The sequence below is a fragment of the Erinaceus europaeus genome, chromosome 20 (genome assembly GCF_950295315.1).
Source record: "Erinaceus europaeus chromosome 20, mEriEur2.1, whole genome shotgun sequence".
In the NCBI taxonomy this organism is placed as follows: Eukaryota; Metazoa; Chordata; class Mammalia; order Eulipotyphla; family Erinaceidae; genus Erinaceus; species Erinaceus europaeus.
In genome coordinates, this window is record NC_080181.1 from 57,946,538 (window position 1) to 57,971,348 (window position 24,811).

The 24,811-nt window shown below is 62.3% G+C and overlaps 3 protein-coding genes across 3 annotated transcripts in view; 1 reads left to right on the plus strand and 2 right to left on the minus strand.

Annotated features, from left to right (window-relative positions):
* IREB2 (iron responsive element binding protein 2) overlaps positions 1 to 1,396 on the minus strand; it is a 41,081-nt gene extending 39,685 nt beyond the window's left edge. Inside the window, exon 1 of the mRNA XM_016187128.2 lies at positions 1,239 to 1,396. Within this exon, the coding sequence (XP_016042614.1) occupies positions 1,239 to 1,257 (19 nt within the window). The 5' untranslated portion in view covers positions 1,258 to 1,396. The remainder of the gene's footprint in view (positions 1 to 1,238) is intronic.
* The window catches only part of STARD5 (StAR related lipid transfer domain containing 5), a 130,923-nt gene that overhangs the window by 105,956 nt on the left and 156 nt on the right, over positions 1 to 24,811 (plus strand). The window lies entirely within an intron of this gene.
* Positions 17,681 to 24,811, minus strand: CRABP1 (cellular retinoic acid binding protein 1). The gene is made up of 4 exons (XM_007521451.3): positions 24,654 to 24,811; positions 24,127 to 24,305; positions 20,760 to 20,873; positions 17,681 to 17,891 (listed from the first exon to the last, which is right to left on the minus strand). Exons 1-4 carry the CDS (start codon positions 24,721 to 24,723, stop codon positions 17,841 to 17,843), a joined length of 414 nt encoding a protein of 137 aa, XP_007521513.1. The 5' UTR covers positions 24,724 to 24,811; the 3' UTR covers positions 17,681 to 17,840.

Genomic DNA, 24,811 nt, shown 5'->3' on the forward strand with positions numbered 1-24,811 from the left:
GTCTGGCCCGTCCTGGGGTTTGGAGGTCTGTCTATCTGGCCGACCTGGGGGTTGGGGGTCTGTCTGTCTGGCCCGTCCTGGGGGATGGAGGTCTGTCTGTCTGGCCGACCTGGGGGTTGGGGGTCTGTCTGTCTGGCCCGTCCTGGGGGATGGAGGTCTGTCTGTCTGGCCCGTCCTGGGGGTTGGAGGTCTGTGTGTCTGGCCGACCTGGGGGTTGGGGGAGGTCTGTGTGTCTGGCCGACCTGGGGGTTGGGGGAGGTCTGTCTGTCTGGCCGACCTGGGGGTTGGGGGAGGTCTGTCTGTCTGGCCCGTCCTGGGGGTTGGGGGAGGTCTGTCTGTCTGGCCGACCTGGGGGTTGGGGGAGGTCTGTCTGTCTGGCCCGTCCTGGGGGTTGGGGGAGGTCTGTCTGTCTGGCCCGTCCTTGGGGTTGGAGGTCTGTCTGTCTGGCCGACCTGGGGGTTGGGGGTCTGTCTGTCTGGCCCGTCCTGGGGGTTGGGGGTCTGTCTGTCTGGCCGACCTGGGGGTTGGGGGAGGTCTGTCTGTCTGGCCCGTCCTGGGGGTTGGGGGAGGTCTGTCTGTCTGGCCCGTCCTGGGGGTTGGGGGAGGTCTGTCTGTCTGGCCGACCTGGGGGTTGGGGGAGGTCTGTCTGTCTGGCCCGTCCTGGGGGTTGGGGGAGGTCTGTCTGTCTGGCCCGTCCTGGGGGTTGGGGGAGGTCTGTCTGTCTGGCCGACCTGGGGGTTGGGGGAGGTCTGTCTGTCTGGCCCGTCCTGGGGGTTGGGGGAGGTCTGTCTGTCTGGCCGACCTGGGGGTTGGGGGAGGTCTGTCTGTCTGGCCCGTCCTGGGGGTTGGGGGAGGTCTGTCTGTCTGGCCCGTCCTTGGGGTTGGAGGTCTGTCTGTCTGGCCGACCTGGGGGTTGGGGGTCTGTCTGTCTGGCCCGTCCTGGGGGTTGGGGGTCTGTCTGTCTGGCCGACCTGGGGGTTGGGGGAGGTCTGTCTGTCTGGCCCGTCCTGGGGGTTGGGGGAGGTCTGTCTGTCTGGCCCGTCCTGGGGGTTGGGGGAGGTCTGTCTGTCTGGCCGACCTGGGGGTTGGGGGAGGTCTGTCTGTCTGGCCCGTCCTGGGGGCTGCGTGGCCCCACCAAGCCGGGGCCCGGGGCAGAGGCTGTGGCCCCGGAGAGCGCGGCGGCCGAGTCCCCGGTCCTCCTGCCCGAGCGGCGCAGCGGCGGCCGGGGCGGCTCTCACCTGCGCAGGGCGCGGCCATCGCCGGCGACCACAGCACCCGGGCCGGCGCAGGAGGCGGCGGGGAGGCAGGAAGGAGCCGCCACCAAACACCGCGAGAGTCGACCCGGCGCTGCGCTCGCGGGACTTGTCGCTCGCGCTCGCGAGACCTTTGGACGTGGAAACAAAGACGCGGAAGGGCCCGGAGGCTGTGCCACGCACTTCCGGGGCGCCGGCGACTTGCGTGACGTCACTCCCCTGCGCCTGGGGCCCGGGGAGGGCGCCATCTTCCGGACCGCGGAAGATCTGGGCTCGTGCTCGGCCGTGTGGGCCGTCAGCTGCTCCTGGGCGGCTCGGGCTGTCCGGGCGGCATCTCCCCGGCACCCTCCATGCCAGGCTCGAGCCCTGAAGCGGGGCCGCAGCTGTCTCTGCCTCTGTAACCGCCTTCCCTCTCCATTTCTGGCTGTCTCTACCCAATCAATAAATAAGCATTTGGGGGAAGCCGGGCGCTAAGCGCACGTGGCGCAAAGCGCGGGGACCGGCATTAAGGATCCCGGGTTCGAGCCCCCGGCTCCCCACCTGCAGGGAGTCGCTTCACGGGCGGTGAAGCAGGTCTGCGGGTGTCTGTCTGTCTCTCCCCCTCTCTGTCTTCCCTCCTCTCTCCATGTCTCTCTGTCTGTCCTGTCCAACAGCTATGACAGCAGTAACAACAACAACTACAGCAACAAGAAGGAAATAAACAGGAAAGGGAAATACAGGGGTCGCGGAGGTGGCGCAGCGGACAAAGCACCGGACTCTCAAGCTGGAGGTCCTGAGTTCAGTTCCCGGCAGCGCATGTGTCGGAATGCTGCCTGGTTCTTTCTCCCTCTCCCTTTCTCATTAATAAGTAAATATTTTCTTAAAGAGGAGAAGCTACTTTCAGAAAGGCTGTGAAGGAAAGACATTTAAGACAGAAGAAGAAGAAGAAGCCACCGTCTTGACCGGGGTGGCTGCGAGCCGCCAAGGCTGCCGCACGGGGGCTTTCAGACGGCCGTGGCCGTGGTGGCCGTGGTGGCCGCGGTGGCCGAGGTGGCGGTCGCCGTGCCGCGCTGAGCCGACCTGGGGGAGGGGAGAGGCGGCTGAGGGCCGTGCATGGCCTCGCTCGCTCGGGCTGCGGGAGCGGGAGCGGGAGCGGGAGCGGGAGCGGGAGCGCTGCCGTGGTTACGGCAGCCACTGGGCGGGGACCCTGCCTGTCACCGGTGGGCTTCCGGGAAGCCCCTCAGCCGCAGCTCTGAGTTCTTTGACTCCCTCTCAGCTTCGTAAGTGGTAACATGAAAAAGAAATAGAAATAGACGGCTGGCTCCACAAGCCCTTACCCGCATTTCCGAAGAGGAAAAACCAAAACCAGCCTGTGTAAAGTCACAACCGCACGGGCACAGACTCCAGAAGAGCGGGACAGTGGCCCCGCTTCCCGCCCACCGGCTGAAATTCTCAAGCTCGGGTTCTGGGGAAGCCATCTTTTTTGGAAAGGGGGTCATTGCAGAAGCAAGCACAGTACTGAGGTGTGAGGCAGGCGAGGCGGTTCTGCAGCGGCCCGGCTCCGTCCTTCTGACAGTGAGCACGGGGGCTGGGAGACAAGCCCGGCTGCATCGAGTTCAAGGACCCGGGTTCAAGATCTGGCCACCCCGTGGGAGCGAAGGGGAAGCGTCGCGAGTGGTGGCGCGGTGCCCGGGTGGCTCTCTGTCTCTCACGCCCCAGGAGTGGTAGGAGCACACGGGTGAAAAGTCCTGGTGCCTCTGCAGGGGTGCACAGGTCACACAGGCTCCTGTGCCGAATATGGTCCCCAGATCACACCAAATCGATGGGGTTTATAGTCAACAATATTTATACCCTTTTCCCATATTGGGAAGCTACCAGCTTTCTGGTCCTTCTTCCAGCCATGACATCATCTCCCCAGACAATAACTTGGACCCACCTGTATATCAGATTTCAGGCTCAGAGGAGAAAAAGAAAAAGAAAAAAAAAAAAAAAACTAGTATAGCCACAGGCCCTTTGGAATATAACTAAAATATGCCTACTAGCTATCTACAAAACGGAGACCCTCCAACTCTTCATCTGCACTACTCCAGCCTTTAGGTTCATGGTTAGTCAACAATTTGTTTGGTTCTATATGTTAACTCTCTTTTCAGCCACCAGGCTCCAGATGCCAGCATGATGCCGACCAGACTTCCCCTGGACAGACGACCCCACCGATGTGTCCTGGAGCTCTGCTTCCCCAGAGCCCTGCCCCACCAGGGAAAGAGAGAGACAGGCTGGGAGTGTGGATCCACCTGTCAACGCCCATGTTCAGCGGGGAAGCAGTTACAGAAGCCAGACCTTCCACCTTCTGCACCCCACAGTGACCCTGGGTCCATGCTCCCAGAGGGCTAGAGAATGGGAAAGCTACCAGGGGAGGGGATGGGATACGGAGTTCTGGTGGCGGGAACTGTGTGGAGTTGTACCCCTCTTATCCTACGGTTTTTGTCAGTGTTTTCTCTTTTTAAAAAATATTTTATTTATTAAGGAGAGAGAGAAAGAACCAGACATCACTGCAGTACATGTGCTGCCGGAGATTGAACTCATGACCTCATATTTGAGAGTCCAACACTTTATCCACTGTACCACCTCCCAGACCACCAGTGTTTCCTTTTTATAAATAAAAATTTTTTTTAAAAAAAGAATAAGAATAAGCAGTCTCGGGAGTCGGGCGGTAGCGCAGCAGGTTAAGCGCAGGTGGCGCAAAGCACAAGGACCGGCATAAGAATCCCGGTTCGAACCCCGGCTCCCCACCTGCAGGGGAGTCGCTTCACAGGTGGTGAAGCAGGTCTGCAGGTGTCTGTCTTTCTTTCCTCCTCTCTGTCTTCCCCTCCCTCTCTCCATTTCTCTCTGTCCTATCCAACAACAACAACAATAATAACTACAACAATAAAACAACAAGGGCAACAAAAGGGAATAAGTAAATAAAATAAATATAAAAAAAAGAATAAGCAATCTCCTGGTGCCAAAAAAAAAAAAAAAAAAAAAGCAAATGTGAACAGATACTGAACACAAAGGGATGTGTCTGTGTGAAGGGCTGAGCTCACAGTGAGCACGACCACAGAGAGAGACAGGCCTAGAAGGGAGCCTGCCTGCCACCCGGTGAGGACACCACCAGATCCGCACCAGGCGCCATACCTGCCCCCCCCCACGCGCTGTCACACAATAGACCCTATCACTGAAGCCTCCCGGTGTGTGGCGCCCATCACCCAAACCCCCAGGAGGAGCCAGGGTGCAGTGAGAATGTTAGGGAGGATGCAGAGGCCTGGGGGCCAGTTCCAGCTCAGGCCCACACTCGCTGTGCTGTCACGCCCCAGACAGAGCATGTCTCAGTCACGTTTCACAGAAGTCAATATTCTAGGTTCAAGAACTATTTAAGGGCAGGGGGGTTGAGCGCACATATTACAGTGCACAAGGACCTGGGTTTGAGTCCCCCGGTTCCCACCTGCAGGGAAAAAGCTTCCTAAGTAATGAAGCAGTGCTGTGGGTCTCCCTCCCACCCCCCGCAACATCTCAATTTGTCTCTTATCAAATAAATATATTTGCCTCCAGAGTGATTGCTGGGGCTCAGTGCCTGCCCTACGGATCCACTGCTCCTGTGGTGGTCGTTATTTATTTTATTTATTTATTTTTTGATAGAACAGAGAAATTGAGAGGGAAAGGGGAAGATAGGGAGGGAGAGAAAGAGGGGGGTCAGGTGGTGATGCACCAGGTTAAGCACACATAGTACAAAGCACAAAGACCAGTGCCAAGTATCCTGGTTCGAGCCCCTGGCTCTCCACCTGCAGGGGGGTGGTCGCTTTACAAGCAGTGAAGCAGGCCTGCTGGTGTCTGTCTTTCTCTCCCCCCTCTGTCTTCCCCTCCTCTTTCAACTTCTCTCTGTCCTACCCAACAGCAAGGACAGCAAATAACAACAACAATAATAATAACCACCACCACAACAACAATGATAAAAGGGGAAAAATGGCCTCCAGGAACAGTGGTGCAGGCACCGAGCCCCAGCAATAACCCTGGAGGCAAAAATAAAGTAAATAATTATTGGGAATCGGGCGGTAGCGCAGCGGTTAAGTGCACGTGGCGCAAAACACAAAGACCAGTGTAAGGATCCGGGTTCGAGCCCCCGGCTCCCCACCTGCAGGGGAGTCGCTTCACAGGCGGTGAAGCAGGTCTGTAGGTGTCTGTCTTTCTCTCCCCCCTCTGTCTTCCCCTCCTCTCTCCATCTGTCCTATCCAACAACAGTGACGACATCAATAACAACAACAATAATAATAACTACAACAACAATGAAAAACAACAAGGGCAACAAAAGGGAAAATAAATAAATAGTAAATAAATAAATATTTTAGCGGCCAAGGCTGTTGGTCAGTGGTAGAACACGGTACTTGGATGCCAGCGGGCTGAAGTCTGATCCCAGCACTGCAGGTGGCCAGAGTGGTGTCCTGGCCACAGCCCCAGTGAATAAATAAAGGGCCAGGGGGATAGTGAAGCAGCAGAGTCTGCGAGGGAGAGGCCCCAGGTGTGACCCTAGGGCCCTAGCACCATCAGCGCACATTGCTGAGCAGTGCTCTGATTTAAAAAGAAAGTAAAAGGGGAGAAAACGGCTGCTAGACCAGGGCTCGTCCCTGTGTCCCTTGGCAGCATCGCTTACTCAGACTTGAGGCTCTGCCTGCAGCGTCCCTGAAGTCCTCTCGAAGCCTCCGGGTTGCTTGTGTGGGGAGGTGTTTGGCTCTCAGCTCAAACAGGTTCGAGCCCGAGCCCCTGCTGAGACGGGCCGGAGTGCCTGCCTCCTCGGAAGTACTTAGTGGCACAGCACCACGGGACAGCTCGGTCAGTGGGGTGGGCGACACCTGAGCCCCACACCGCAGCCGCGCAACCTGCTGGTGAACTCACAGCGACCACAGTGACCAGACACCCCTGCCTGGCCCCCCACCCAGGCCGCAGAGCTAGAAGTCCGCACCTGGGTGGGCCTTTCCCAGCAGACACCTGACGCTCTCATCCAGTTTCTCCAGTGACAGTGACAGTGGCGCAAGGTGCCGGCTTCTCCTCCAGGCCGCTCGGCCCCTCCCCGCTGCTGTCGGCAGACCCTGGCTCGGTCTGTGGCTGCAGAGGCGAGTGTGGGGTGTTCAGTGTGGGACCCAGGGACGCAGCCAGGGCAGTGGGGAAGAGAGTCAGTCTGAGAGGCTCCGGGTCTCGCCCTCTGGCCTGTGCACGGAGTCCTGGTTGTCGTCTGTCCGTAAGACGTCCTCTCCAGTTGTCCAATGGTGTGAGCGAGTGATGGTCCTGCACGGGCCAAGCCTGTGTGATGCTGCTGTTGCATCAAAAGCTGGAATAGACAGGCCCTGGCCCGCAGCTCTGGGTCAGATATCTGCCTCCTCTGAGCCGCATCGGCCTTGGTGGCAGGAGCGTCGGGGCAGCTGCCTGCAGCGACTAGGCCACCATGAGCGCTCAGTGAGCTAAGACCACACCGGGGGGGGGGGGGGGGGGGGGGAGTCGGGCGGTGGCACAGCGGGTTAAGCGGAAAGCACAAGGACCGGCGGAAGGACCCCGGTTCAAGCCCCCGGCTCTCCACCTGCAGGGGAGTCGCTTTACAGGCGGTGAAGCAGGTCTGCAGGTGTCTGTCTTTCTCTCCCCCCTGTATTCCCCTCCTCTCTCCATTTCTCTCTGTCCTATCCAACAACAACGACATCAATAACCACAACATTAAACAAGGGCAACAAAAGGGAAAATAAATAAATAAGCATTAAAAAGACCCCACAGGGTAGAGGGTACTGCGGCCCCTGCCCCCCGCCCTCTCAGAGGGACCCTCCCCTGGGGTGCTGCTGGCAGACCTGGGGGGGGGCGCGGGTAGGGCCATGAGGGGAAGGGGGTCATCAGTGGAGACGTGGCCGTCCCAGGATGGACACACGGGAGGACTGCAGGGCAGGGCAGGGTGACACACTCAGAAGGCAGTGAGGCCCCATCTATACAGCCTGCTCATAGTTCTTGCCTCCGGCCGCACCCATGGGCCTGGGGACGAGGTCCACTCTGGGGACTCTTCTTCTGAAGGTCACAGTGCCAGGACCTGCCCTGCCCTCCGCCAGCCCCCTTGCCCACCACCTGGCTCCCCGAAACATCTGCTGTTGCAAAGGCACCGTCCGGCCGCCAGAGGGAGTGCAGACCGTCAGCCCTCTCAGAGCTCATCACCAGCCTTTTCAAGAGTGGCCAGGGTCAAGAGGCTCACCTGCTGCTCATTAGAGCCCCCCAGCTGCCAAGTGTGAGCCCCCTCCCTCCCTAAAAGCCCAGCCAGCAGGTGAAAAGCCCAGCCTCTCCCTGAGTGCTGGCTGCCCTGGGGTGAGACCGAGAAGGAAGAGGCCTGGCCTGGAGAGGCTCTGCTCAGCGGGCAGCCTCAGCTCTCAGTCCCCGCCCCCCGCCACGTGTCCCCTCTGCTGGAGCCCAGCCCAGCGCTCCCTCCCCCGCCCCCCACCCCGTCTAAAAAAATACAAATAAGTACATCTTTGAAAAGAGAGTGGCAGCCCAGGGGGTGGTGCGGTGCTCAGAGCCTGGGACTGGCCCCCAGCATCTCCTATGCCAGAGAGAAGCTCTGGGGGGCGGGCAGTGGCACCCAGTTAAGCGCACATAGTATTGAGTGATAGGATCTGGGTTTGAGCCCCCCGGCTCCCCACCTGCAGCCGGAACACCACACAAGCAGTGAAGCAGGTCTACAGGTGTCTGTTTTTCTCCCTCTGCCTCTCCTTCTCCGTCTCCCCCTCCTCTCTCAATGTCTCCCTGTCCTGTTCCTGTCCAAGAGCGGTGGATTTGTCGTGCCCTGGAGACAAAGGGGGGTGGGGCAGGCTCTGGGTCTTGCTCCCTCTCTCACTGATAACTTGAGAGGGGGGCTTTCCCCCATGAGTTAAACAAGATATGGAAGACAGCACCTGGTAGAGCACACACTTTACCAGGCCTGAGACCCAGGCCCGAGCCCCCAGCCTTCACACAGGCACACCTACAAGGGGAGGCTTCATGAGTGGTGCAGCCGTGCTCCGGTGTCTCTCCTCTGTGTCTCTCAGGCTCTGTCTTCAGAAAAGAAACTGCCAGGCCTGAGGAATCACTCCAGTTGGTGCAAAGCCCCGGAGATGACCCTAAAGGCGAAATCAATCAATAAAATTCAGTTGGGGGCGGAGGTGCTTATTCCAAGATGCCTTGTTTCCTGAGGCCATGGAGTCCTGAGAACAGAGTGCTGACCGGCCCTTTCTGTGGGGCTTCGAGGAGGGGCTTCCCACTGGGACAGCACAGGCCTGGGGAAGGTACCCCTGGCTCCAGTGACCGGCTGACCACCTGGGGCCTTGGGAACACACAGCAGGAAGCTGGGACTCAGCCTGCCTCCCCTTGTGGCCAGGATTCAGTTTCCCCACCAGTGAGGGGCAGGTCCTGGGTGGTCCCCAAAGGGGGGGGCTGCACCCATGGGGACCTACTGGTGGGTCTACTAGCGGGTGGGCCCAGCTGGCGCCCAAGCTGTGACCTTGGCTTGTCCCTGCAGGCAGGACCCTGCGGTGCTTGGCACACATGGGGTTTCTGGGAATGTTCCCGGAGGTCCTGTGGGTTCAGGCGGTATTCATGCCCTTCTGGGTGCTGCCACCCTGCCAATCGATCACCCTGTCCACAGACTGGGGTGGGCGCCCTCCTTGGCCGACTCCCTGAAGGACTCGAGGCAGCAGCCAGACCAGGGTGCAAGGCCGCACGGTGCTCGTGAGGCCGATGGTGACACAGGCCTGGGCACATCCTCCCTCCATCCTGGCAGAGTGGCCCTGCCTTCCAGGCGGTTGCTCTCAGCCCATGGGCCCTATGAGGCTTTGTCTCAGCCACCCACGGGGGCCTCAGCCCAGCCTGGCCCCACCTGCTCCCTCAAACCCGGCCTGGCCAGACCCCCCCAGATGCCAGAGCTGCTCTCACTCACCACCACCACCATACCCTCACCTTAACAATGCCCCCAGCCTCTCCCTTAACCCCACCTGCCTCCCCCGTCCCTGAGCGCCATCTCCCCTCTCCCCCTCCCTGAAGCCTACCTGCCTCCCCCTCCCTGATCGCCATCTCCCTTCTCCCCCTCCCTGAACCCCACCCGCCTCCCCCATCCCTGAGCGCCAACTCCCCTCTCCCCCCTCCCTGAGCCCCATGTCTCTCCCCCTCCCTGAAGCCCACCCGCCTCCCCATCCCTGAGCCCCATGTCCCTCCCCCTCCCTCAGCCCCATCTCCCCTCTCCCCCTCCCTGAGCCCCATGTCCCTCCCCCTCCCTCAGCCCCATCTCCCCTCTCCCCCTCCCTGAGCGCCATCTCCCCTCTCCCCCTCCCTGAAGCCTACCTGCCTCCCCCTCCCTGATCGCCATCTCCCTTCTCCCCCTCCCTGAACCCCACCCGCCTCCCCCATCCCTGAGCGCCAACTCCCCTCTCCCCCTCCCTGAGCCCCATGTCCCTCCCCCTCCCTCAGCCCCATCTCCCCTCTCCCCCTCCCTGAGCGCCATCTCCCCTCTCCCCCTCCCTGAACCCCATCTCCCCTCTCCCCCTCCCTGAGCCCCATGTCCCTCCTCCTCCCTGAGCGCCATCTCCCCTCTCCCCCTCCCTGAGCGCATGTCCCCTCTCCCCCTCCCTGAGCGCATGTCCCCTCTCCCCCTCCCTGAGCCCCATGTCTCTCCCCCTCCCTGAGCCCCATTCCCTCCCCATGGAGCTGGCCCCAGTGCTGCCCCTCCCAGGAGCCTCGAGGCCTGGAAAGGTTCCAGGGCCACCAGGTGGTGCCCCCTCCCAGAGGCTCCTGATGGGAGACCCAAGGCAGGGTGGGGGCGGGGCTACCCTGGCCGCTGCTGGGGCTGTTGGGGGCACAGGAAGCCCCAGGGAGGTCCCGCCCCCACCCCCAGCACCTGCTGTGAGGGAGCTCCAGCTGTGACCCGGGTCTGACCCCTCCCTTGGGTGGGCTGCAGGCCTGCACTGGGAGACCCTACGGGAGCGATGGTGAGCGGGGACACCACAGCCAGACTCAGAAAGTGGGGCGTCCTGGGTGCCGGTCAAGGCTGGCTGCCAGCTCCCTGAAGTCAGTCTTCCAGTGGCCTGTCTGACCCTGGGCAGGTGGCTTCACCTCCCTGCACCTGTAGACGAGACTGAGGTCTCTGTAGCCCCTTCCCGGAAAGCAGGGGAAGTGGGTGAGGGCACCGAGGACACTCAAGCCTGGGGAGCACAAGACCAGAGAAGACTGGGAGAGGCAGAGGGGATAGCGGCCCTGGCCACCAGGGAGACGCAGGTGCAAAAGCCCAGGGGTCAAGGGCTGGGCAGCGGCACATCCCGTTAAGCACACAAAGTGTTCTGCAGAGGACCCGGCTTGAGGCCCCGGCGCCCCACCAGATCACATGTTCAAGGCCCAGGAAGTGGGAGGTGGGGGTGGGGGGCCCTGAACTGGATGGGGGGGGAGCACAGAGGCCCTGTGCACTGCCCGCCCCCCAGCTGCCAGCAGATCTGCAGGGGGGGCCCACTGTGCTGCGCTCCAGGTCAGCCAGCAAAGCACAGGTCCCTGAACACCCCACACACCTGGCCTGTGACTGCAGGAGCCTCTGGGGTGCAGCCCCTCACACTGAGCTCTCAGGGGAGGAGCAGCTTTGGCCCAAGATACTGGGGACCCAGCTGCGAGTGTGATGAGGGTGCGGCCTCTAGTGCCCAGAGGAGCAGGAGGCTGTGCAGGGGTTGGGGGAGCAGAGGGGCCTGGATGCTGGTCTGGGCAGGCCTGGCCGTGCCTGGGGCGTTGACGGTGGACGGTGGGCCCCACAGCAGTCCGGGCCGTGGGCTGAGGGCTCGGAGGCCGTGCTCCTGTGAGCTAAGGCCCCGGCCCAGCCCGGCCTCCTGAGCTCCCACTCCACCTCTCAGCCTCAGGTACAGGGCACGGGAGGGAGGGCCACAGCTGAGCCATGGTCTCCTCGGCCCTGGCCCTGAGCCACTCCAGTGCTGGCTCCCAGAATCACCCGCCTATCTGCCTCCACCTTCCCCCCAGGGGGAAGGAAAGGGGATGCACCCCAACCAGGGGCTGTTCCCGGGAGAGGCACTGGGTGGGTGAGGTTGGGGCCTGCTTAGTGACCCCATGGGTGGGTGCTGGGTCTGGCTGGCCCTGTGTCCCCCTCACCCCAGCAATGCCCTCCCTCATGTGGAAATGCTTGTGGAGCCCGAGGGAGCCAAGACTGAGTCACAGGGACATTCCAGCCCTTCCAGGGGAGCACAGGGCATCCTCCAGGGGGAGCCGTTTCCGCCTGGCTGCCCGTTGTCCCATGAGGGTCCCTGGACGCCTCTGGGCAGGTAGGGCCAGTCTGTCCTCTCCGGTCAGACAGAATTCCTCTGGACAGGTGTGGTAGCGGCTGACCTTCCTGCAGGGCCCGCCAGGAGGCGAGACAGACCCGTCCCAGAGGACCCGGGAAAGGGGTCAGCAGCTGCCATCCTGTTTACTGCTTGAACATTAAAAATGTTCACTTGTGGGGGTCGGGCGGTGGCGCAGTGGGTTAAGCGCATGTGGCGCAAAGCGCAGGGACCGGCGTAAGGATCCCGGTTCGAGCCCCCGGCTCCCCACCTGCAGGGGAGTTGCTTCACAGGCGGTGAAGCAGGTCTGCAGGTGTCTATCTTTCTCTCCCCTTCTCTGTCTTCCCCTCCTCTCTCCATTTCTCTCTGTCCTATCCAACAACGAATTGCGTCAACAAGGGCAAAAATAATAACCACAATGAAGCTACAACAAGGGCAACAAAAGGGGGGGGAAATGGCCTCCAGGAGCAGTGGATTCATGGTGCAGGCACCGAGCCCAGCAATAACCCTGGAGGAGGAAAAGAAAAAAAAAAAGTTCACTTGTCTATTTTCATTAGGGAGACGCAGAGGGAGGAAGGGCTCTGCCCAGCTCTGGCCGTGCTGGCGTGGAGACTGAACCTGGTCTCCTAGGGTCTCCCCTCCGCTCCTCTCGGTAGTCCGCCTCAGGTCTCGGTCACTCGGGAACTGCCACAGGCTCTGTGCACAGCCATCCTCAGAGTCAGGGCTGCCCGTCATCTGCTCCGCGTGCTTGCCGGGGACTCCCCTCCCGGGCCAGGGTCCCCATCTCCAGTGCCTGTGACAGGGCGGCACATTCTCTGGCCAGTGTCAGTTCACTGCTGGAGACCCAGCACCTGGTCACCACCCTCTCCTGGCCACCAGCCTTGTGGGCACCCTCAGCATGGACAAAGCGATGGATGGCCTCCTTGGGGGTGGACAAAAGGAGGCCCAGAGATCTGCTCAAAGCCTCAAGCTTGGGAACAAGCAGAGCAACTTTGAACCGGGTCCTGCTGCTGGGGGCTGGGGCTCCTGGGCCAGGACCCCAGTCAGCCCTGCGCCTGCATCCTGGCCGGCAAGCAGAGCCCTGGCCACGGGTGCCGGCCCAGCCCCAAGCCCATCTGCTTTACTCAGTGGCTTCCCAGGCGGGAGTGGGCCTCAGGGCTGCAGGGCCACATGTCGCCAAGGCACTGGAAGGCAGCCCAGGTCCTGGTTCACAGGGCTGCTGGGAAAACGCCAGCTCTGGGTCCACATGAAAGGCATTCTTGGGAAATGCGCCCTCCCTGCAGGAGCACCGGGGCTGCAAATCATTGCACAACTGGGGGGTGGGCAGGAGGGCGGCGGGCTCCGCGGGAGCAGAGCCTGGCTTGTGGCTCAATGTGTTTGCAATCAGCTCTCCCTCCACCGTGGGGGATGGGCAGGAGAGGCCCAGTCCCCTCCTTGCTCTTGGAACCCCCACCTCTCACACACAGAGCAGGGGGGAGGGACATATGCCTGAGGGGCTAGGGCCTATGGAAGGTCTGCAGGGGTCTAGGGGGCTGGAGGGCTTGGGCGTGGGGGGCCCTGCAGGGCTTAGGGATGGGGTCCTGGAGGGCTTAGGAGTGGCGTCCTGAGGGTCCTAGAGAGCCTGAGGGATGCTGGAGGCCCTGGGGGGTCCTGGAGTGCCTAGGGTGTGGAGGCTAGAGGTCCTGAAGGACTTGGCAGGAGGCAGAGGAGCCCCACCCATTCCCACATCTGCTCTGGTCCCAGATGTGCCCCCCCCAGCCTTCCAGCTGGCTGACCAAGGACTCCGCACTGGGACCGGCAGCCCCTCTGGGTCCCTCACACAACCCCAGGCCACCAAGATCTGTTCCTGCACCCAGGAACTGAAATGATGGGTCATTTATTAATTTTTTTCAAAAGATTTGTTTATTTTCATGAAAGAAAGATGGACACGCAGAGACCAGAGTCCTACTCAGTTCTGGCTGAAGGTGGTACTGGGAGTGGAAGCCGGGGGCCTCTGTGGGCCTCAGGCCTGCAAGTCTGCACCCCCCTTGCTGAGAAGTCTCCCCAGCACCCACATCCAGGCTGCAGAGACAGTCAGCAAGGAGGGGCCTAGAGCGGTAAGAGTTTCCTCCCCACCCACATGGAGTCAGGCCGAGCCAAGCACAAAGAAGGGACCCTGAGATGCATCTGTGCCCCAGCACCCCTGCCCCCTGCTCCTCCCAGCTCCTGCCTCCTCACCCCCCCCTTGGCCCCATCATGCCTGGTTCCTGTCCTCTCTGCAGCCACGTCTTCCTGGTGACCCTCTCAGCTCCTGCCGCACCAGCCTGCACCTCAGCCAGGTGACCATCCCTCCAGGTAAACACGGTTACCCGACACCCCTGCTTAAGTGACCTGCTCACCCACCCCGCAGAACAAAGTCCAGATTCCAGCCACCAGCCCGGCCACAGCTGTGCCGGCTCCAATCTCACAGGGTGACACATGGAGGCCTCCCCTCTCCTCTGCCCCCCCACCCCTTCTCGAGCTCAGGGAAGGAGGTATGTCTCTCCGCAGCTGCTCCCTCAGCCCTGGCCCTGCCTCGAGCCCACAGTGACCCCCGTGCCTCCCTCGGGCCTGAGTGCCACACCGAGACCACAAGGGCGCTGGTGGCACTGTCTGTGCCCATGGAGCCCGGGGACAGCAGGCTCAGTGCCCACCTGCAGAGAAGGCTCGGTGTCCTCAGCAACTTCCCGGGAGCAGACGGCAGGTGACAGACATGCGGTGTGGATACAAGCAGCTGGGCACTCAGGGGCACTCGACCTGCTGGCACTGCCAGCCTCACATCAGGGACCCCAAGAGCCCATCGCCAGAGGCTCTCTGCCCTCCCTGGGACACACCACACAAGGAAGGGCCATGAGAGTCTTCATGGGGAGACCAGAGAATCCCCCCACCTCTCTGGGACCACACCCCCACTTTCTTTTTTTTTAATATATTTATTTTTATATATATATTTATTTTTCACCCTTGTTGTTTTCTATTGTAGTTATTATTGTTGAGGTCGTCATTGTTGGATAGGACAGAGAGAAATGGAGAGAGGAGGGGAAGACAGAGAGGGAGAGAGAAAGACAGACACCTACAGACCTGCTTCACTGCCTGTGAAGTGACTCCCCTGTGGGTGGGGAGCTGGGGACTCGAACCCAGATCCTTATGCTGGTCCTTGTGCTTTGCGCCACGTGCGCTTAACTCGCTGCGCTACTGCACTCCCAACACCCCTACTTTCTTTGAACAAACTTCACAAGTGCACTCCGGAGGAGGCTTGGAGGGGGACAGGCAGGTGGTGAAGGCAGAGTGGAGTATAGGGGAGAAGGTGGGCACCGCAGGCCTCCACAGCTGGCCAGGTGGCAGGGAGCAATGTCCCGGCCTCCACAGCTGCCGCTGGGCTCACGGGCCTCTGCTGCACCAGGCAGTGGCCACAGAGGCCAGACCCTGGGTGGAGGCTGGCTCCCCGGGCCCTGCTGGCCCAGCCCCAACAGCCATTATCTCGGAAACAGCTCACCTGGCGGAGCACATACTTTGCCACGGACAAGGAGCTGGGTTCTGGCAGGGGAGACAGCGTAGCAGTTCTGCAGACTCTCCTGCCTGAGGCTCCAAAGTCCCAGGTTCAATCCCTAGCAGCAACATCAACCAGAGCTGAGCAGGGATCTGGTAAAAATAATCAATTAATTAGGGAGTCGGGCGGTAGCGCAGAGGGTGAAGTGCATGTGGCGCAAAAGCTCAAGGACCGGCTTAAGAATCCTGGTTCAAGCCCCCGGCTCCCCACCTGCAGAGGAGTCGCTTCACAGGCAGGCGGTGAAGCAGGTCTGCAGGTGTCTGTCTTTCTCTCCCCCTCTCTGTCTTCCCCTCCTCTCTCCATTTCTCTCTGTCCTATCCAACAACGACGACAGCAATAAAACTACAACAAAAAACAAGGGCAACAAAAGAGATAAATAAATAAATATTAACTATTAAATAAATACATATTAAATAAATAAATATTAAAAACATTTAAAATTTAACATAATTAATTAAATTTTTAAGGGGGGAGGCTGGGTTTGAGGGCAGCTCAGCGGGAACCCAGCCACCACATGGGAGCACTGACACGTGACCTTCTGAACTTCTGGAGGGTTCTGAAAATGGCACTGCGCAGAGGGAGGCCCAAGACCCTGCCATGCTCTCTGCAGCCCTCCCGCCAGGCCGTGCCAGGGTGTTCCATTGCCCATGTCCCAGCGCTCACATCCTGGAAGCCCACTTCTGTGTCTGACCCCGGCCCTGGTCTGGAAAGCCTGGAGCCTGGGTCTGGCTCTGTGGAGAACTCAGCCTGGCTGGCGGGAGGCCCAGCAATTCTTGCCTTCCTGGCTAGTGCTGTTGTCCAACTCAGACCAGATTCAACAAAAGGGGAAGTGACTGGTTCTCCTAAGTGGGCGCTGCAGGGACAGAACCATGGCCGTGCAGCCCGGTGTCCTGTCTCTGTCTCGGGGGGGGGGGGGGAGGCAAAGCTCCAGGACCCACACTCACCACAGCCGCAACTGGTGCCTCTCCCTGGTGCCAGGCTGCAGTCCCGAAGGGCTGGGGGTATGGCAGGCCCCCCACCCCAGGACAGGGCTGCGTCTGGCTGGAGGCTGCAGGGAGCTCAGCAGAGAAGAAGGGGAGAGTGGTGGGGGGAGCACTGCCCTCCCGGCGGCCCCAAAGGCAGGGCGCTCTGCCCAAGGGAGCCTCCTCTCCTGTCCTCAGCCCCCCAGGAGGAGCTCCAGACGTGCCCCCACGGCCACCAGCCCAGCACAAGACAGACAGCAGGGCACGCTCCGCGCCCCCATGGCCAGGCTCTTGCTCCCCCTCAGGCCCTGCACACCTGCGACAGGGCCCCCCACTGGTGGAGCTGGATGGGGCTGGGTGGGAAGGCTGAGCCGTCCCAGAAGTCTCGGCTCCATGGGTTCCAGGCAGGAGCCCAGAGGCCCTACAGCACACCCCACTTCTGCCTCTCCCTCATCTGCTTTCCTCAGAGATTGGGTGCATCTGCATGTCTCACCCACCCACTTCACAGGGCAAGAACAGTAGACACCAACGCTAGTCCAGCCACACGGGAGAGTGGGCCCCCATCTGCCTGGGGAGGCAGTGGCCAGTCTGTGGGGTGTCCTCTGGGGCCTGGGGCGGGCACAGTTCTGGGGCCTAGGGCGGGCACAGTTCTGGGGCCTGGAACGGGCACAGTTCTGGGGCCTGGAGTGGGCACAGTACTGGGGCCTAGAGTGGGCACAGTTCTGGGGCCTGGGGCGGGCACAGTACTGGGGCCTGGAGCGGGCACAGTACTGGGGCCTAGAGTGGGCACAGTTCTGGGGCCTGGGGCGGGCACAGTACTGGGGCCTGGAGCGGGCACAGTACTGAGACCTAGAGTGGGCACAGTTCTGGGGCCCAGGGTGGGCACAGTTCTGGGGCCCAGGGTGGGCACAGTTCTGGGGCCCGGGGCGGGCACAGTTCTGGGGCTCGGGGTGGGCACAGTTTTGGGGCCTGGGGCGGGCACAGTACTGGGGCCTGGAGCGGGCACAGTACTGGGGCCTAGAGCGGGCACAGTTCTGGGGCCTGAGGCGGGCACAGTTCTGGGGCCTGGGACGGGCACAGTTCTGGGGCCTGGGGCGGGCACAGTTCTGGGGCCTGGAATGGGCACAGTTCTGGGGCCTGGAATGGGCACAGTTCTGGGGCCTGGGGCGGGCACAGTTCTGGGGCCTGGGGCGGGCACAGTTCTGGGGCCTGGGGCGGGCACAGTACTGGGGCCTGGAGTGGGCCTAGTTCCTCTTTTGCCTTTTGGGCAAGGTCATCGCCTAGTTTTTAGGGATCTGGTCCAGTGGGGTCACTGTCCCCCTGGACACAAGTGGTCCTCGTCCGTCTGGGGCTCAGGATTCCACAGGCTGCTGGTCCTGACTCTCCACTCCCACCACCAGCCCAGCCCCTGAGCCAGCCAGGCTCCCTCCCCAGTGGCACCACTGCCCTGTGCAGATGGCTTTGGGGGCACAGGCAGAGGGGGCAGGCCGGGTGGCAGAGCTGGGCTCTCGGTGGCCCCCACCCCGTCATCTGGTCTCAGGTAGAAGGGTGCTGATCTGGAGGCCAAGGAAGGGACACCATGGGGTGTGTCCAGACAGTTTACTGACACAGGGGATGTGCAGACAACAGAGTAGGAGCACGGGGAGGGGCAGGGCCTGGGCAGGGAGCACTACAGCACCTACTAAGGGGGAAGGCCGGGGCTCACGGGGACATGCACTCTTCCAGGCACGGCCAGCGCACGCCTTCACTCCCGCACGTAGATCCTTGTGCACACCACGTCGTCAGCACCGAAAGTCTGTAGAGGAGGAGGAGGAGAGGGAGAGGGAGGAGGAGGGAAGGAGGGGAAGAAGAGGAGGAGGAAGAGAGGGAGGAGGGGAGGAGCAGAGGAGGAGGAAGAGGGAGGAGGAAGAGGAGAGGGAGGAGGAGGAAGAGGGAGGAGGAGGGAGGAGAAGAGGAGGAGGGAGGTGGAGGAAGAAGAGGAGAGAAGACCGTCAGAGCAGACCTCCGAGCAGGCCCCAGAAGCCGCACAGACCCAGTGGCGGGTCCCAGCCCCACTCCCCAGCTCCACACTGGCAAAGAGGTGGCTGGGACAGAATGGCATCCAGCCACTCGTCCTCTGCTGACACATGCTGGCTTCTGGGCTCCCACTTCTCAATTCACCCAGCCAAAGAACTCACTCGGACAGACTCTGCTGGGCCACACAGCCACCTAGGTGCCAGCCCGGCCGCCCGCCCGCCCCACCTCCCTAGAGCGAGAGCGAGAGCGAGCTTTGGCGCTGTGGCCTCCCTCGCCTGGCCTGCTCCTCCTTTTGTTTTGCCTCCGAGGCTGTCACAGGGGGTGGGGGTGGGGGGGCACAGCTCAGCGCTGCTGCCATAAACTCACTGCTCCTGGCAGGCATTTTTCCCTGTTACTGGATAAGACAGAAACTGAGGGAAAGGGGGAGATAGAAAGCCTGCTTCACCACTTGTGAAGCGGCCCCTCACAGGTGGGGAGCAGGGGCTCAAACCCAGATCCCCCTGTGGGTCCTTGTGCTTAGTACTGCATGCACTTAACCTGATGCGCCACTGCCCGGCCCCCTCTCTCTGCTTCTCTGTCTTGCTTTATGTCTAAGAAAGTCAGCCCAGGGCAGTGGAGCCCAGACAACACAATGCAAGGGAGAGGGGCAGATGAACGGAGGGGTCTCTCTGTAAGAGCCAAAGGGCGGGGGCAGCTGGAGCAGGGTGCAGGGGTGCAGGGGTGCAGGGGTGGGCCTGGGAGGGTGGGGAAGGGTCTTTGGAGCGGCTGAGCTTGCTGTGCAGAGAGCACTCCAGTCATCTGGGAGCCTGGAAATTGGTGCCAGCTGCACACCCCTGTGCTTACACGCGAGGTGGCCCATGGCTCACAGCTGGCTAAGCGGGGCGCCCTCCTCCTGGCCGTGGGGGCCGGATGGGGGCTGAGACTCTGTGTCTTTGTTCTCTGCCGCTGGAGGGACAGGAACCTCCACATTCCACAGACCCGGGGCTTTGCAGAACTCTCCAAGCTCCACAGCCCAGCCGTGTGGGCGCACTGCTCTCCGCCAGGCCACAGGGCCAACGGGCAGCCCTTGTGCTTCCAGCCACAGAGACGTGGGGACGGGGCTCTCTCAACCGGCCAACTGCCGAGAGGGACCCCAAGGAGCTCCTGGAGGGCGGATGGGCAGGCAGGCAGGCGCTGCAGGGGCCGGGGAGGGGGCTGTTTCTAAAAGGAGTGGGTCTCCAGCTGTGAGGAGGCAGGCGAAGAAGGGAAGAAGGGAATGTTCCAGCTGACCTATAGCTCCACCACAGCTGTCAATCCACAAGTGTCCCCTGACGGTTTGGATTTATTCAGGGCTGGAATAAATTCAGCACTTGAAGTGAGAGCACACGTTTCAGACCCTGAATGCCAGGAATTAAGGGTCCCTTGAGACTGTGAGAGCGCTGGGGGTGGGGTGGGGGTGGAAGAGGTTGGCATGCTCTCCAGCCTCTCTCCCTCCTCTCTCCCTCCTCTCTCCCTCTCTCCCCTCTCCTTTCTCCTCTCCTCCCTCTCCCTCTCTCCTTTTCTCTCTCTCTGTAACGTGGAAAAGCAAGAATAAAGCCGAGCTTCCGAGCCAGGCCCCAAGCTCACTTAACCCAAGGCCGGCCCCGACTTAGCTCAGTACCCAGTGGGCAGAGGGGCCCTGTCCATCTTTGCTTGACAGCACTCTCCCCGCCCCCACCAAGAGACACCCGTTAACCAGGAGAGTGATGGCTGGAGCCCTGCTTCACATGCAGCCTCAGATCCCAGAGGAGCTGGGGGGGGGACATCACTGGGGAGGGGGGACGGGCTGGGGAAGACCCCAAGGGAGCATTTCCAGCCTCTTCCCTGAATCCTGGGGGGAGGTAGGGACACTGAAGGGTGGCCGAGATAGGCCTGGCCGCTGGGGAGCTATCTCTATGAGCTGGGGCCTCACACAGGCGTGACTTCACTGCTCCTGGCTGTGTATCATTCAGATACAGAGACGGAGAGAAAACAAGAGAGAGGGACAAACCGCCAGAGCTTCCCTGAGGGCCATGGGACCAGCTCAAGCTGGGTCACATACACAGCCAGGCAGGCACCCTAGGGAGCTCTGTCCAGGCCCCTGCAGGGAAGTCCTACTGGGGGGGTGGAGTGCCTGTGGGCTCCCTGGACAGCCGCAGAGCTGCACCCCTGCAGGCACCCTGGTCGTGTGAGGTACTCACACAGCTCATGCTGTATTTGAGTTCCCAGAACTTGCAGGCAGCAGAAGGGGAACCCCAGAGATGGGGCCTGGTGGAGTGGGCATGGTGTACCAAACAGTGACTTCCGTGGAAACTCTCCCCACTCCCTCTCCAGACTGGACACCGTCCCCACTCCCTCTCCAGACTGGACACTGTCCCCACTCCTCTCCAGACTGGACACTGTCCCCACTCCTCTCCAGATTGGACACCGTCGCCACTCCTCTCCAGACTGGACACTGTCCCCACTCCTCTCCAGACTGGACACCGTCGCCACTCCTCTCCAGACTGGACACTGTCCCCACTCCTCTCCAGACTGGACACCGTCCCCACTCCTCTCCAGACTGGACACTGTCCCCACTCCCTCTCCAGACTGGACACCGTCCCCACTCCTCTCCAGCCCTGCACTGTCCTGCTTGTGAAGCCGTCCTCACCAGGATGAGCTCGTTGTTGGCCAGCTCCCGGGTCCAGTAGGTCTTGGGGCCCTGACCCTCCAGCAGCGTCTGTGTGCAGTGTAGCTTGTTCTCGCTCTCCCAGGTGGCCAGGCTCTGAGGGGAGACCGGGAGCTGTCAGGCCTGGCCGGGGTCACTCTGACCCCCTCCTCTGAAGGGCCGGCTGCAGTGGGCACAGCACGGTTTGTGCAGAAGACCTCTCACACCTCACACCGGCTCGGAGGTCCGGTTCCACCCCAGACACTACTACGCAGCTGGAGCTGAGCAGGGCTCAGGCCAAAAATCAAGCGGACCAACCCCTGTGGGCAGGGCAAGGGGGGCCAGGCAGCATTTGGGGGCCAGACCCCCTGCTCCCACTGTCTGATGATCACAGGGCCTGCATGCAGGACCGGCCTCACGTGAGAGGATGACCAACTCTGCAGATGTCAACTGCGACTGGTGTGGGGGGAGGGGAAAAGAGAGGGAGAGAAAGAGAAAGGGAGAGTGATGCAGAGGGAAGGAAAGATGGAAAGAGGGAAGGAGGGGAAAGGGGAGAAACAAAGAAAGATGGAAAAGAGAAAGGAATGAGAGAGAGAAGGGAGAGATGGGGGAGAGACAGAGGGAAAGATGCTAAGAGGGAGAAAGAGCCCAGAACACTGCTTAGTTCTGGCTTATGGCGGTGTGGGGATGGAACCTGGGACCTCGGAGCCTCAGGCTTAAAAGTCTTTTGCACAACCGTCACACTGTCTCCCTAGCCCGCAGTCAGCATTTCTGCACTCCCTGGCTACTTCCATTCAAGCAGAGGGGAAGGTACCCAGCTCCGGAGCCTCCCTCAGCCCTGCGTCCATGCCTCCATGTGGGCGGGGGCTGGAACTGGGCTGCGGCTGACCCACCTGCTGAGCTGCTCTCTGGCCCAAGAATACCTCTAAACACTTCCCGCTGTCTTCTGCGGGGAAAGGAGAAGAGAACAGGAAGAGGAGGGAGAGAGACTACGGGGACCGTGCCTGCAGCTCTGGGCCCTTGGGCTCCGTGCCCCCCTGGCAGCCCTGTGGCCCGGCCGCCGGAAGCCTTGCTCTTTCTGTCTTCACAGCAGAAGAACAGAAGGCACCTTGTCACCGGTAGTGGCCGCGAGGTGAGGGGGGGGGGGTCCCGGGAATGCCCTCCCCACCCCATGCACCCGCTTGCCGCCCCCACCCCCAGCTGGTGTAGCCACGGGGAAAGGTCCTTAAGCCTTTGTGCAGAAGAAACTGGATCCTGCCAGGGCGGGCAGGCAGGAGCTGCACCTGCAACCAGACCCCACCCCACCCACCCCAGGGGCTCTCTGTCATCCCCAGGGAGTCCCCCAGGCTCCTCAAGGCCACCCAGTGTGCACCCCAGGGCACTGCCCCAGCCCCGCTCCTGAGGCCTCACCCTGTGGGCCAGAGGGGGGTGTGTTTGGGGGAGCCATAGGGGGCCGGCGGTGACTCAGTGGGGGGAGGTGTTAGTTTTCAGGGAGCCTAAGGATTGAGTAGCTCAGAGAGGCGTGGGGGGTCAGAGAGGCGATCGGGAAGATGCAGAGAGGGGAGGGGGTCAGAGAGCTGGTGGGGGTTCAGGGAATGTCTGAGGTGGTCAGAGAGGGGATGGGGTCAGAGATGTGGTGGGGGGTCAGAGAGCAGGAGGGGGTTCAGGGACTGGCTGGGGAGGGTGCAGAGGCCATGGGGGTCAGAGAGGTGGGGAGGGGCGCCAGAGAGGGGATGGAAGGTCAGAGAGGGGATGGGGGGGGTCAGAGAGGTGGGGAGGGGCGCCAGAGAGGTGGGGAGGGGCGCCAGAGAGGTGGGGAGGGGGGTCAGAGAGGGGATGGGGGGTCAGAGAGGGGATGGGGGGCAGAGAGGTGGGGATGGGGGGGTCAGAGAGGGGATGGGGGGCCAGAGAGGTGGGGAGGGGTGTCAGAGAGGGGATGGGGGGCCAGAGAGGTGGGGAGGGGCGCCAGAGAGGTGGGGAGGGGGGTCAGAGAGGGGATGGGGGGGTCAGAGAGGGGATGGGGGTCAGAGAGGTGGGGAGGGGTGTCAGAGAGGGGATGGGGGGTCAGAGAGGGGATGGGGTGTCAGAGAGGGGATGGGGGGTCAGAGAGGTGGGGAGGGGTGTCAGAGAGGGGATGGGGGGTCAGAGAGGGGATGGGGGGGTCAGAGAGGTGGGGAGGGGTGTCAGAGAGGGGATGGGGGGTCAGAGAGGTGGTGGGGGATCAGAGAGGCTGTAGGGACTGGCTGGGGGGTCAGGGGGCCATGGAGGGTCAGAGAGGGGATGGGGGGGTCAGAGAGGGGATGGGGGGTCAGAGAGGTGGGGAGGGGTGTCAGAGAGGGGATGGGGGGTCAGAGAGGGGATTGGGGGTCAGAGAGGGGATGGGGGGTCAGAGAGGGGATGGGGGGTCAGAGAGGGGATGGGGGGTCAGAGAGGGGATGGGGGGCCAGAGAGGTGGGGAGGGGCGCCAGAGAGGTGGAGAGGGGGGTCAGAGAGGGGATGGGGGGGTCAGAGAGGGGATGGGGGGTCAGAGAGGTGGTGGGGGATCAGAGAGGCTGTAGGGACTGGCTGGGGGGTCAGGGGGCCATGGAGGGTCAGAGAGGGGATGGGGGGGTCAGAGAGGGGATGGGGGGTCAGAGAGGTGGGGAGGGGTGTCAGAGAGGGGATGGGGGGTCAGAGAGGGGATTGGGGGTCAGAGAGGGGATGGGGGGTCAGAGAGGGGATGGGGGGTCAGAGAGGGGATGGGGGGCCAGAGAGGTGGGGAGGGGCGCCAGAGAGGTGGAGAGGGGGGTCAGAGAGGGGATGGGGGGGTCAGAGAGGGGATGGGGGGTCAGAGAGGTGGGGAGGGGTGTCAGAGAGGGGATGGGGGGTCAGAGAGGGGATGGGGTGTCAGAGAGGGGATGGGGGGTCAGAGAGGTGGGGAGGGGTGTCAGAGAGGGGATGGGGGGGTCAGAGAGGTGGTGGGGGATCAGAGAGGCTGTATGGACCGACGGGGGGGGGTCAGGAGGCCATGGGGGGTCAGAGAGGGGATGGGGGGGTCAGAGAGGGGATGGGGGGTCAGAGACGGGATGGGGGGTCAGAGAGGGGATGGGGGGTCAGAGAGGGGATGGGGGGTCAGAGACGGGATGGGGGGTCAGAGAGGGGATGGGGGGTCAGAGAGGGGATTGGGGGTCAGAGAGGGGATGGGGGGTCAGAGAGGTGGTGGGGGATCAGAGAGGCTGTAGGGACCGGCCGGGGTGTCAGGGGGCCATGGGGGTCAGAGAGGTGGTGGGATCCTGGACTGGCTGGGTTGCAGAGAAGCCACGGGGGGTTCAGGCACCCTCAGGGCTGGGCGGGCGAGGGGGACAGGGGTCTTCGGGCGCCCCGGCCTCACCCTGCACTTGCGCCCGTCCACCGTCTCCTCGTCGAAGCCCTCGCCGACCGTGAAGCTGATCTCGGTGGTGCGCACGCTGGTGGACGTCTTGATGTAGAAGTGGTCTCCGTCCTGGCGGATCTCCACGTGAGGCTTGGACGCTGCGGCCACCGCCACCTTGCGCAGCATGGCGTTCACACCTGCGGGCCCTGCAGTCAGTCGGAGCCCGCACCCTTGGCGCCCCGCAGCCGGAGCCCCGCACCCGGGGAGACCCCGCAGCCGGAGCCCCGCACCCGGGGAGACCCCGCAGCCGGAGCCCCGCAGCCGGGGAGACCCCGCAGCCGGAGCCCCGCAGCTGGGGAGACCCCGCAGCCGGATCCCGCACCCGGGGAGAGCCCGCAGCCGGAGCCCCGCACCCGTGGAGACCCCGCAGTCGGATCCCCGCACCCGGGGAGACCCCGCAGCCGGAGCCCGCACCCGTGGAGACCCCGCAGCCAGAGCCCCGCACCCCGGGTCCCCGCCGCCCTGGCGCGGTCCACACAGCTCACCAAGCGCCTTGAGCAGCTCGTCGAAATTCTCGCTGCTGCGCATCTTCCATGTACCGGCGAAGTTGGGCATCTTGCTGCGGGCGGCGGACTCTGCTCTGCACCCCGCGCCCCGCGAGTAAAGCTGCAACCCGGCCGCCCCGCCCCGCCCCGCCCCGCCC

Excerpts from the sequence above, each read along its gene's own strand:
- CRABP1 (XM_007521451.3), bottom strand. The coding sequence starts at position 24,723 with ATGCCCAACTTCGCCGGTACATGGAAGATGCGCAGCAGCGAGAATTTC. Across the intron at positions 24,306-24,653 it reads CGAGCTGCTCAAGGCGCTTG|GTGTGAACGCCATGCTGCGC; the intron begins GTGAGCTGTGTG and ends CAGGGCCCGCAG. Across the intron at positions 17,892-20,759 it reads CCAACAACGAGCTCATCCTG|ACTTTCGGTGCTGACGACGT; the intron begins GTGAGGACGGCT and ends CCTCCTCTACAG.